This window comes from Mirounga angustirostris, unplaced genomic scaffold (assembly GCF_029215605.1).
Source record: "Mirounga angustirostris isolate CCGP_5_RB_7025 unplaced genomic scaffold, mMirAng1.0.hap1 SCAF_12, whole genome shotgun sequence".
Taxonomy (NCBI): domain Eukaryota; kingdom Metazoa; phylum Chordata; class Mammalia; order Carnivora; family Phocidae; genus Mirounga; species Mirounga angustirostris.
In genome coordinates this window covers 15192226-15205826 of record NW_026991720.1, presented here as the reverse complement: position 1 = coordinate 15205826, position 13601 = coordinate 15192226, and the positions used below count along the sequence as shown (strand labels likewise).

The 13601-nt window shown below is 42.2% G+C and overlaps 1 protein-coding gene across 1 annotated transcript in view; it reads right to left on the bottom strand.

Annotated features, from left to right (window-relative positions):
• The window catches only part of SVOPL (SVOP like), a 72334-nt gene extending 60587 nt beyond the window's left edge, over nucleotides 1-11747 (bottom strand). The window contains exons 1-5 of the mRNA XM_064574917.1: nucleotides 11666-11747; nucleotides 11391-11482; nucleotides 8302-8400; nucleotides 3421-3492; nucleotides 1242-1366 (exon numbers count right to left, since the gene is read on the bottom strand). Coding sequence (XP_064430987.1) covers nucleotides 1242-1366; nucleotides 3421-3492; nucleotides 8302-8400; nucleotides 11391-11482; nucleotides 11666-11747 — 470 coding nt within the window. The remainder of the gene's footprint in view (nucleotides 1-1241; nucleotides 1367-3420; nucleotides 3493-8301; nucleotides 8401-11390; nucleotides 11483-11665) is intronic.
• Between the last annotated feature and the right edge of the window lie 1854 nt (nucleotides 11748-13601).

The following is a 13601-nucleotide window of genomic DNA, read 5'->3' as shown; positions in this document are numbered from 1 at the left end:
AACCAACTGAGCCACCCAGGCGCCCCTGATTCCCCTTTCTAAAACATACTTGGGAAATTAAAATACGCCTAAAAGAAAGTAAATAGCTAGCCACAGTGAATGGTGACAGTCAAAGCACAGGTTTCTAATTAATTTTGTGAAGAGACAAATAAATAGCATCATACTCCCTTCTGTTTTCTAATTGCCCTTCCCTGTTGCAATTATTAAGCAGGGTTTGGGCTTTCTTAACATATTTATTAGGCTGGTTCCCCGAGGGATGTTGTAAACGTCAAGCTTACTTCTACTCCTGTAGGGCTCCACAGCTCAGAGCGGGGCTTAATTTATGCCCCAGGGAGGAACAGTCTTTCTGCAACACATTAAGGTAATAATTGGGTGCTGTGACATGATAATACATTCTAAGGGTAACCTGCTCCAAGGCACCCGGGAGACAGTAGCCTGAGGGGCTCGTGAATTTCAGGGAGGCTCCGGAGTTGCTGAACCTTTAGCGCAACTCTCCAGGCGCAAGAAGACACTGCGCCCCTATCCCAGGGCAGAGAAGGACAAGCAACCACCGTCTCTCGCAGCGGTCTCCCCCTGCTTTGCAAATGCACTTAGACACAGTTTTGAGTCACAGGGCAGTGGCATTTCAAAATGGTTACTCCTTGGGCACCAGGATGGCTCAGTCAGTTCAAGGTCATGGGTCCTGGGATCAAGTTCCGCATGGGGCTCCCTCCTCGGCAGGGAGTCGGCTTCTCCCTCGCCCTCAGCCCCTCCCCCCTGCTCGTGCTTGCTCTCTTGTTCTCTCTCTCTCTCAAATAAATAAATAAAATCTTTAAAAATAAATAAATAAAATGGTTACCCCTCAATGTTAAAGGTGCTTCTGATCAAACTAAACTTTTCCAACAAATTCTCCAGCAACGAATAGACTGTGTTACCTACCTCATACAGCAATTTCGCTTAGTGTTTAGTCTAACAAAATAAAGAGCAGCCTTAGGGACAAAAAAGTTTAAACACATTCACCGCTAGTACGCTCTGCTAGCCTCACCATCAAACATTCTGATGAGCAAATAGCTCCTAGTGGAATTCGCAGCCATCACTTCAAGAAAATTTTAAAAATAAATAAAAAGCTAAAAAATAATTAGCACAAGTGAAATCTTATGCGTTTACAACTTGTTGATGCAATTGGCCCATGAGCCACAGCGTATGCGTAAGTATCTGGTGGTGTATGCATCTCTCAAGCGTCCGCTAGGTGAAGTCTTTACCCTTGTGCATGGCCAGACACACCACAGCCCACCATTGTCCGCAGGAAGACAAACCAGATGTAGGACGGAGAGAAAGAGGTCAGCAAGGAGAAGTAGGCTCCCCACAGGAACGAGATGAGCAAAATCTGAAGCAACAAAAGGAGACTTATTAATGGGACCTGCCTCAATGGAAGAAGTTAATGGGAGAAAATGTAACTTCTGAAGGTGATTTTTAATTTCCATCCAGATGTTTGCTTCTCAGAGAAGCTAATTCTACAGGGAGCTCACTGATCTCTCACAATCGTCAAATAACACGATCTATGCCATTGTATTGCCTGAAAGTCCAGACATTCCAAATTTAGACCATTCTTCAAAACTGCCAGACTGCATCCACCCTAACAGGTGACCGGAGCCCAAACTTGTAAATCAGGATGCAAAAACCTGCCCTCATTAGGAGCACAGGGAAGTGTTGTGTTGGAATGGGATGAGGAGAAAATTTAAGGTATTTGCATTTTCCCTAATCATAAGAATAATACAAATTCACAGAAGAGAATATGGAAGAAAAAGAGAAAAACAAAAATATTTAAATCTTGCTTGACTTCCCAACCCCTCAAAAAAGACATGTTAACATGTTTTTATCCTATTTTCCCTGCTTGAAAGGGAAAACGTATTTTTAATGGCTGCAAAATATTCCAGTGGAAAAATGTACTATAATGCATGTAATATCATGCATAACCCCTTCCCTGTGGTTGGATGCTGAGGTTTTTTCATGGTTACAGTTAGCTGTGACAATGTCTGCACAGAAACCTCTGTGGTTCTCTGATGATCTAATCAGGCTAGATTTCTGGAAAGAAAATGGTCAGACTAGAATGCGTATTCTCAAGGTTCTTGGTTCATCCTGCCAAACCGGTGGTCAGAAAAACTATACCAATATGAAGTCTGTACACTTGCAACTTTCTCTAAAAAAAAAGAAAAAATCCTTATGGATTTGATACCCCAAAAATCATACCTTCTAGTATGTTTCCTTTTGATGACTCCCACAATCAAATGTTTTCCAAGATATATTGACCACGTGTATTTTTTTGTAAAATGTCTTCTTGTGCTTTTTACATTTTTTTGACATACTTGTGTTTTCAGATTAATTTATGAATGTCTATGATATTTACTTCGTGTACTTCAAAACATACAGCCAATTCTGTAATTATTTTCTGAGATGGTGTAGGCTTGTAGGCCCCTTGCAGGCCAGGGTCATTTGAGGACTGCAGTGAGGTTAAGGTCGGCCAGGCAGGCCTAGGCCAGGAGGAGAAAATGTTCTCTTCCCCTTATCTCATGTTGCAAGTCCTAAATGCCTGGATCAGCAGGAAGTGGCTCTTGCCTGCTTAAAGTGTGTCTTTCTAATCAGAAGTGTTCTTTCTAAAGACAAAGAACATGTTGTCTCCAAAGGAAGGATGGCTAAGAGAATTCTTTATTCTGCAAGCATAAACAGGATGTATTTTGTTCTTATTGAATTTCGTGTATCTTACTTCACGGATGTTGGGTTGATACTTTAAGTACACATTGTTATGTTTATCTGATCACTGCGAGTATATAGCTATGTGAGTAATAAACGGCAGTATGCAGTTGCAAGTGCTGCCTTTGCTCTGCATCCCCTGTGTCCTGGTGATTTCGTAGACCCTTACCCAGGGACCCCAACGCACTAGACGTTGACAATTTTCCTTTGGTGCTTGTCCCCCTGTGCTTATGCTTAGAGTGGCCTTCCCTACCAGAAACCAGACGAGGGGGAAAAAAAGAGAGAGAGAGAGACCCAGGTTTCTAATCAGAAGACATAGGTTTAGATCTTACTGTCTAACCTTAGTTGATATGTGACCTTGAGCAAGTGGCTGAGTTTCAAAGCTACACCCAAGTTAACTGTGTGAAGCTGCTTATGTTTCTATGTGTCCTCCTCTACATTCTCATATTTTCTGACTGTGCACACCCATCAATTCCATTCCTGGATGACGGGGACCTGGTATGAGGACAGGTACCCCAGGAAAAGATGAGAAAGCAAGAAGACAAGCCTGGAATTCCGGCATGTGGTGTCAGAGAAGGACATTTCTGCCCATTCTATCTTGGTTATAGACAAAGAAATGTCCATTAAAGAGAAGCAGGGGTGACATCATCACAAAAGAAAATTCCAAATCATTCTTCAAGGCCAACCTACCTTCCAGCGGCCATATCTGTCAGCAAGTAGGCCAAAGAGGATGCTGAATATCATGTAGCCAAAAAACACCATCTGGAGGTGGAGTGAGAAAAAATGATCCGGTAGGCAGGCTTTCTAGAATATGCTGATTAGCTGCATTTCCCATTCATTCATCTTCATGAAAAGTTGACTGGAAATGTGCAAGGGGTAGAAGCTTCACAAAGCTCCCCTGCCTCTGGTTCCCATGTTCAGGGCTTCAGAGGCTGATGCTTCCCATCGGTTCACCCCACACATAGAGAGGCTGCCGCCAGGTGGAATCGGGGTTAGAGGAACAGGTAGTTTATCTCCCTCTGATCCAAGATGATGGCCCTGGCCTCATTCTACTCAGATGTATAATTGTGCTTTTCCATTTTAAGAATTAAAAAAGAAAAACCACCTCTATTCATTCATGACCTGCCTGATCCCACACACAAGTTGAGACTTCTAGAAGCAATTTTCCTTTGTTTTTACAGGTAAACACAAACTTTAAATAAACACCCAAGCCAAGCCCCCATACAGAAACACTCTTCAAAACTAATATAAATCTGTTTCTTTTCCATCCTTGTTCTCACAATAGCTTATCCTACACGGGATAAAATTCAAGAACCTGGGTGTGATACCAGCATTTTAACTCAGTCTGAGCTGTGATCTGATGTCTATGCCCTTAGGCTACTTATTTTTCTTCTTTCAAGCCGTTCCAAGCTTCACTTGCTTTCCTTTCTAGTAAGATCTCTGATTGACTCTAGAGTAATCAAAGGAAAGGTGTTAGCTTGCATTTCTAAGACTTTTTCAGTAAGAGAACTGTTTCTCTCTACTGCCTGCTTTGCTTACTCTTTTTTTTTCCCCTTCCTTACTCCTCATAAGAAGACTCAAACGCATTTCTTCCACAGGGAACTATAAGAAGAAAAAAAAAAAACACATCATATCTATTCTTGAACAACAAAGCCATGCTATCCTCTACCTTGTGCTTTCTAGGATAGAAGAGGAGGGGGAAGAAGCCAGTGTTTTCTAAATGCCAGTCTTGGGACAGATGCTGCCCTATCATGAAATCTAATCAGTCCTGAGAAAAAACGTTGAAAATAAGGTCAATGTGATATGTTTTGAATAAATCTAAATTTATTAAATATTAAGGGCTCTTTTTATTCTGGAATAATTTTCTTTCTGATTGTTGATATGAATGTGCCCTTCTCTTTTTTTTTTTTTTTTAAGATGATGGTAGTCAATGGCAAGATTTTTTACCTCTTTCTCATCTCCTAATAGGCTTAATTATCAAATATGTATATTTTTAATGTCAACCCTATGTCAGCAGCTCAATTAAAAAAAAAAATCATATCAGGGTGCCTGGATGGCTCAGTGGATTAAGTGTCTACCTGCCACTCAAGTCATGATCCTAAGGTCCTGGGATTGAGTCCCGCATCGGGCTCCCTGCCCCACAGGGAGTCTGCTTCTCCCTCGGTCCCTCCACCCCCGCTCCCCACTTGTGCTCTCTCTCACTCTCAAATGAATAAATAAACATCTTAAAAAAAATTAAGAAGTCATATCAATTGGGGAATCTCAAAATTTGGGTGCCCCTGAAATTAAGCAATTTCTATTATGAAATTATCAAATTCCCTCCAAGAAGGAAGAAGTAAACTAATTTTTTTTTTCTTTTTGACCAGACTTGAATAAAAGGAAGCAATCCTAGACTGCCCAGGGCAGGGAGGAAAGTGGCTCTTTGGATTTAAAACACTTTTGTTTATTGCAATGCTATGTTGGGTTAATAGACTTAATTGCCCCCGGATTAAGCTTAATTAAATGATTAATAAAGGTGAAGCAAAGAGTCAAATAAGATGAAATTTAAAGTTTACTCTGTTCTCGCCCATAAGTGGCAGATTTTTTTTTCTTTCTTGTTTTCTTTCCATTCAGTGTAAAGACATGACTTTCCTAAGGCTGAGCTGTTTATTATCAAGCCCGTCTGGAGCACAAACCTTGACTCAATGCCTACGTGAACCCCAAAACTTGTGAGTGCTAGTCCTGTTTGGGAAATCGCACAGAGCTGAAGACATAAACTCTCTCTCTCTCTCTGTCTCTCCCCCTCCCTTTGGAGGGTCTGCTTTTTCTTTTCTTTTTTTTTTTTTTTTTTTTAAGATTTTATTTATTTATTTGACAGAGAGAGACACAGTGAGATAGGGAACACAAGCAGGGAGAGTGGGAGAGGGAGAAGCTGGCTTCCCGCTGAGCAGGGAGCCCGATGCGGGGCTTGATCCCCGGACTCTTGGACCATGACCTGAGCCAAAGGCAGACACTTAATGACTGAGCCACCCAGGCGCCCTGGGTCTGCTTTTCCTGCAGGTACTTATTTTGAGCATAAATATTACTCTTCTATTTCTGTTTTATGCACCACATGAAGTTTTGTTTCTTCAGCGCCAGCTCTTAGTCACAAAACGTGAGGGACTGTAATTCATCCACAGTCCTCAAGGTTAACATCTGCTCGGGCCAGGTTGTCCTGAAGATGGCAGGTGGCACTGGGCTCGGGGAATGAATGGGGAGCCTGGGAGTTGGTCAGAATGTGGCCTCTCGGCTGAATCAGTCCGAGCCCCTCCCTTTGGCAAGGCCGTGGCCAGTGAGCCCAGGGCGCGGTTGCCAAAGCCGGATGGGACTCACAGCCAGGGTGACAGCCACAAAAAGACAGTGGCCAGCCAGGAACTCAGAGCAAGACATGGGCACCTCTGGGGTGACCTGAATTCCCTAGAGAAAAGTCTCCTGCGCCGTGAACCACCTGACAAGGAAGTCGTGTTACAGCTGACATCAGGGAGGTGCCACCAAGAACAACATAAATGCAACCGATGAAGTGTCACTTGTAAATATAGAAAGTGTATCATATAATATAGTTTCATGGGAGCGACGGATGCAAACACCACACTAGGTGCCCCAACATCCTCAGGAACAGAGACGAGCATATTCACAAGCCCGCTGGGGGTGTGGTGCAACGATAATTACACAGAACCTTACAGCGGTCACTCTAAAGGCACAGGGTTGACAAGGAATGCTTTCCAAACTGCAACTGCATTTTGTATGTAGAAGAAAATGAAAAATGGCCGGGTCACTTCATTGCAAGCCCAGGTAAGGTCTTTAGCTATTTTTATTTATACCCCTTCCCTCTTCTAAAAGCATTAGAACTTTTTTTAAAAAGGAACAAGTGCAACAGAATTAATAAAGGGATTTTAAAGAGAGAAATGGATGTCAGAAAATAAGCAGATTTGTACATTTGCTGCTGGGATTGAGTCCAAAACCGGGCTCCACGTTTCCTGGCCTCCACGACACAGAGGGAAAGACAACTGGGCGGATAACATACGTTATCTGAGAGGAGAACTCAGATCGGTTCCTTGGGGGAGGAGGAGGTTCCTGGTTCCCAACACAGATAAGAATTCCCAGGTCAAGTTTGCTTAAGGCAGTGAGTGAGAGCTGGGGACACCCCTTCCTCTCTGCCCATAACCCCCAGAAGCCTAGGAGGCTGGGGAAAACTTCCAGCATGCTCCACGGCCAGTTTCAGACCATAACTCTCACTCTCTTATAAAGCCTTACTGTCTTTCAAGGCCTCCGCCAACTGACTCTGCATCCTTCACCCAGCTGCGCCTCCCTGCCTCCTGACACTCTCCTCTCAGTGAGGATGTTGGCACCTGTCTCATTGTATTTCTATTTAGTCCTGCCCTCATGAAAACCAGCTTCAATACCCAAGTAAATCAATTCTCCACTCCACACCTTCTGTTTCTTTCACCTCCTCAGCTGATGTGACCTCTTAAATACTTCCAGAACACACTGCCTCGCCTCCATGCACTCTGCCACTTTACTACTGCTCACGTATCCACCTTCCAACCTCATCTCCTCAGGGCGCTTGGAAAGCTGACCACATCTCTCCTTAAGGCCCCTTCATGGCTCCCTGTCATCCACAGTGTAGACTCCAACATTTGTAGGCATGAAGAGCCTCTTTTAAGACTTTTTTTAAAAAAAAAGATTTACCAGAGCTCCGCATGATAGGAAGTGTACTTTAATATCCATTTAACGAGAAATACATAATGACTATGACGTCAATGATGTGTTTAGGTGAAATTGATCTTTGTTACGTAAAAGAGTAATTTGGGAAAACGGTCATATAGATCTGTGCCAACTATATTGTGCTTGGGAGGCTTGCGCATGTTGACCGAAGTTGGGGTGGGGGGGCCCACAGCGGTCTCCAGAATGGAGTCCATGCATGGACTCCAAGATGCTTCTGATGCCCACCTGTCTCTGCAGCCTTGTCTCCCATTGTTCCCTCTTCCTGACTTTCTATTCAAGCAACATGGGGCTGCTTGTACTCCTGCCAACACACAAAGCCGGCTGGCAATTCATGGGTACTTAATAAACACCTTTTGAAAGAATGCTGTAGAATATCCTTCATTCCACTCTGTAGCAAAACTTGTTGTGCACTTCATAAGGCTATTCACAACGATCTTCGAGAAAAGTTGAACGTATACCACAATACAACTCCGTGAGCGTGATTTGGTGATGCCGTAAGTCACTATGGTCCAACTAATTTGCAGTCTGACTCAACCCATAACTAATCCATGACTTAAGGGCTACTCTCTCTGACTTGCATCTGTCTCTTCTAGCCTCTTGCTAGGGGCTAGAAAAGAAGCAGTTCAAGGTTGTGCTCCTTACAGGAAAAGAGAAAAAAAAGAGAAAGACCCCAAATGGTAGTTTGGGCCTGTAAACCCATGAGCTTTGGAAGCCAACACACCAAGCAGTGAGGTAGCCTTTGGCTCCTAGCCTTGTGGGATGGAGGAAGGGGAGCAGAAGCCCTGGTTCTCAGTTGGTTCATTCAAAGCACCCGAAGCAGGCACTCACCGTGGTCACCAAAGCCACCTGCCAATTCTCCAGCTGCCATTCACAGCGGATGACAGGAGACACGACTGCTATTAACATGATCTCCATGGCCTCGACAACCTTAAAGAAGGAGGGAAAACACCACGTCTTAGTGTTGGTTTCTCATCAGTTCTTCCCATGTGTGCCTGTCCATCATCCTTCTAATCCTAATCTCCTCCTTCCCCTCCGCATTGAGGGAGCACCTACAGTGTACCCACTCAACACTGCTAGTTGGGTAATGAAGTATAGCAGAACTTTGGCTTTCATGGATATAATGTTTATGGTTCGAATAATTTGAGAGGACTCCCACAGAATTATGACATATATTTATTTGCGATGTTGCTGATCCATGTATTTGCACTATAGTACTATGAGGGTGTTATGTGTGTGTGTGTGTTGGGGGAGTCACTTAGGTAGTAGATGACCTGACTAACTACCAGCATCCACATCAACCTGGCTCTGTGGCTTCATACTCATTATTGCGAAGGTCTCAGGGCATAGCCTTTCCAAATGGATTTGTGAAATAGTCTCTGATCTCAAGAAGCTGAGCTGGAAGGCAAGCTTCATGAAAACCAGAAGAGAGTAAAGCAGCAAGTACAAAACAATGAGTTCATCACCAGGAAAGAAGGTCTATTTGGCAAACCTAGTGTAAGCTATGCTCCCAAATACTTCTTTCAATAAGAAGTTTGAATATCATCCTCTGTCTGTATCTTGCAATTCATTGTAGGGTGAGTTTATCTCCCAGGGAAAGGAAGATGTAGATGCTAGAAAAGAATTGATATTTGTGTGGATTATGTATTATATGGGAAGAGAGGAGAAAACTAGTAACACAAAATTAGACACAAGATTTACCAGAGCTCCGCATGATAGGAAGTGTACTTTAATATCCATTTAACGAGAATATTTTGTGCATAAGAATCGTATGGGACACCTGTTGTCATTACAGATTTCCAGAACCTTTAGGAGACACTATTTATAATATAAATATTATATTTATAACTCAAAGGTCTGGGATGAATAAAGTATAGTGGTGTTAGCTACTATATGGGAATTGGAAAGATATCATAAAGTTTGTCTCTTCTTGGAAAGTACTTTACTCATGTTTAGAGTTCAGATAGCTGGTGTAATTTTAGCCCAAAAAGTAAAATGAATAAGAGACAGCATGACAACCTCAGAAGGATGTTTGATTTGTTAAACTTCTCTCTCTCAGTAATGAGGAGCAGTTGGGTCAATGTTAATCAGGACTCTACTCCTCCAAGTGGTCTTAGGAGAAAATAAGCCAATAAGGGATAAGACTCTGCCCCACTCTGATATAATAGCCTTAGGGGAGAGGGACACAGAGGAGCAGCACCGTATAAGAAGATCTTAGAAGACCTCAGAGAACACTAGGATTCAGGATGCCCGGTCACAGACTGAGGCTGTGTTGCTATTGTGATGTTATTACATACACCCTGGTCACGTGAGGCCCTGAAACCCAACTATTGCTCCCACTGTCTCTGACCAAGAACCTTAAGAGACCATGGCCAGGAGGAGCCATGCCCATCACTGTCAACACACCTATTCTGATGAGAAGATCCATCCAGTGCAGTCCATCCTAAAACCAGGGAAGGGATTTGGTTACCACACCCAATTAAACAGGTGTGTGCGTTTGTGTGTGTGTGTGTGTGTGTGAGTGAGACAGGGAGGAGGCAGCCTGGCAAATAGCCCTTCCTACCTGATGGGTTGGGAAGAACTGAAGCAGGTTATAAAACACTTAAAGACCAGAAGCTATTTCACAACAACATCAAGTGTAAATGTGCAATAGACATACAATCTCCATGGACATGGATCTGGATATGGACATCAGGGGTTACCTATACAAAAGTGATACCTATCCTTTGGGAAGGGCGTACACTAGCACCATCTTTCTAATACAGATAATAACTAAAAAAATACACCCCCTTTGTATAGGTGGTTTGGTTGATTTGGGAAGGTAAAAAAAATTCTGCATATCACTTGCCAGAGGGCTATAATGGAAGAAAAGACAGGGTTCCCAACATATTTGAAGGTAAAAGATGCAGAGAGTTTAACAGTGTTTAAGCCAAGGGGACCATGTAATGAAATCATATATGTAAAACAGAAGTGGAGATGTTCTGGTTGAAAGTTATGATAAAACCCTCCCCAGTCACACCCATTTGTCCCTTGTAATATGGAACTTAACATTTTGGAGCCTAGGTGAGACATTACTTTATAGATGAAGAAATGTTCTAAATTGTATCACAGTTGGTTATTATAAAAGTAGGATCAGGATGTGTCTTACTTTTCTCTCCATTCCTGGACTGCCTCCTGAGAACACAAGGCTTTGGAGCCCTGCATCAGAACTTGCCAAGTGCTCCCGCCAGCTCACATCACTCTTTTTCTCATACCATTTAGCTGAGGGCGAGGGTCAGGGCTCTCTATTATTTACTCACTAGTGTCCTCTTGGCTATCTTCATGTCCCGCCTTAAACCACTGTCATGTTTACCACTTCTCTCAGTTTTTCCATTCTGTTGCATTATCACTATCATATTCCTAACATATTCTCACTGCACCTATGACAAAAAGAGGAAGCAGTAGTGGTCTTTTGGGACAGTCCCACTGTTGGTCAAAGCCCTGCGACTGAGCTGTCACTCTTTTTTTCTCAAAATAGCAAACCTTCATTAGTGTCTCCTAAAGGTTCTGGAAATCTGTAATGACAACAGGTGCCCCATATGATTCTTATGCACAAAATATTTGAGGACCATGTGTCTAATTTTACTTAGAGTGATACTAGTTTTCTCCTCTCTTCCCAGAGAAGGAAGAAATTTAAACCATTTTTTTAAATGAATACTGAATTCCCAGAACATAAAGACACAGATATTTATATGCTCATAACCAAATACCTGCCAAAGGTAGATGAAATTTATTTTTTAATTAACCCCCTCACAGGGTTCCTGCTCCCTTTCACTCCCCTCCCTGAATGGACATCCCAGAGCTGGAGGTCAGTGGAAGACTCTATGTGTCCAATAATGAATTCGCTTTAGAGATTCAAATGATCTCCACAGAGCACTCACCCCAGTGCTGCCCATGATCAGAAACAGGGCAATGTGGAAACGTCCAAATCCAATGGTCTCCACGGCATCTTCCACGGTGAATGTCTTTGACTCTAACAAGGAAGGGCAGAGTGAGAGGAATAGCCTCTGTGGGAAGGGAATGTATGTGGACAAATGCTCACTAATAATGAAGAGAAAGATGTTGGGAAACCAATTCATTATTATAAAAAACCTAGCAAATATAGGGGGAAATTAAGAAGCAGCTTGAGGGTCCGAGGCTTCCATGATCATCTTACCTTTTGGCTGGGTCTCTGGGGTCTCCGGGCTCAGCTTCCGAAGGCTAATGATAGTGACCGGCTCCATCTGCTTGGTCGCCATCTTCTAAATGGTCCCAATTCCCCACACGGCTTCCCTGATGGAAGCGGGAGAGGGAAGAAGAAAAATATATAATAGAATGCACATTTTCCTTTAATCTTCACAGAAAATCTGTGAGGTTAGTTTTCTAATTCATCACCATCTTACATATAAAGACCCTGAGACATGGAGAGGTCAAATGGCCAAATGAGACGATGGGGCTAGTGGCTAGTAATCAACCCTGAGTCAGGGGCCAGGTGAGCTCTGGACAATTTAGCCGATAGCATCCTCTATCTGGGAGTGAAGATGGCCTTTGCTACAGAGAAAGAATCACAGTAGCCGGCGCTTTACATTCCCGTAGATCTTGGGGTGTATAGTGTGCTTTCTATGTAACATTTTCTTTTCATTCTGACAGAAACCCAGGAGCACTTCTTTTTATTGGCTCCCTCCCCCTTCTTGTATTTAGCCCAAAGAAGGATTCTTAATTCTAGAAATCAAAAGAAAAACAAAACAAAGAAAACTGAGTATCAACTTAGTGAAGTTTTTTCCAAATGACTTGAAGACATTTAACTCTTGAGGTCATTTAACTTTATATCCCTAGAGGGATAAATAGAAATCCTAACCTATTCTCAGTAATTAGATTGTAGTATTAATATTGGTATCATTATTTTGATACTAGTATATATTGTAGGATAAAGCAAGTAGTAATTACATTAATATGATTATGAATAAAGACTTTGGGTGTAAAAGAAAAACAATACAAAAATCAGAGAAGTTATATAAAAATCTTATAATCCTAACTTTGAATTGGAGATATCACTATGAATTCACTGTGTTTTTCATATATACATATCCTAACATTATCCACTGGAAGAGTCTGGAAAAAAAGACTAATGAGCACTCCTAGAGCCCTGATTGTTTTCTTTCCTATTTCCCATTAAAAGAAACCCTGGTGCCTTAGATAAATGGCTAATTCTGGATCTGGGACAGGAAATGTGTAAATTGAGCCTGGAACATCTTGTCATACCAGATAGCAAGGAAGATATCAAACACTCCTGGGGTTGTAACAAAAGATTACAAGATTCAACTTAAAAAGGCTCCCATCGGCCAAAGATGGGATCATTTAAGCATCAAGAAGAATAATGACTGCAAAGAATTGAAACACATCAAAGATATCAAAATCCATTGTTCATAGCAACAGTGAAATGAAAATCCCACTAATCATCTTTGGAGAATACCAAGAAACCAACTCATTATTCTGAAAACTAGTAAATATCTTGTCTTTCTTGTACAAATTCTTGGTACTTCAGAGTAACCAAACAGTTGGTGAAAGAAAATTGTTTTTAATTTCAGCGAACACATGCAAGGAAAAGAAGGATGAATGGAATTAAATTATCATGACTTTGCAACTCGATGAAATAATGGATCTAGGCAATGATTACCAATGGCTGATAAACTACTAGGTGAAAGGCTGATGAAGAAATGGGTAAGAGATGGATAAGACTGATAACACCTGTAGCCATCTACAAATCTTAATGCCACCAAAAGAGAGACAATCAGATATCACGTGGTCCTGATGAGCTGCAATAAGACTGGAGTATACATTACCTGTGATGTATTCTCTTAAGAAGAAGTTCAAGCAGAATCTGATCCTCTAGCTCTACCAATGTATACAGGAGATGAAGAAGAAACTCATTAAACTGTACCATGTGGCTGCAATAAGAAAAAGTCCAGAATGTGGGAAGTTGTATAAGATAAACGACCCAACTTCTTCAATGAAAAAATGACAAGATGGTGGCGCCTGGGTGGCTCAGTCGTTGAACGTCTGCCTTCGGCTCAGGTCATGATCCCAGGGTCCTGGGATCGAGCCCCGCATCG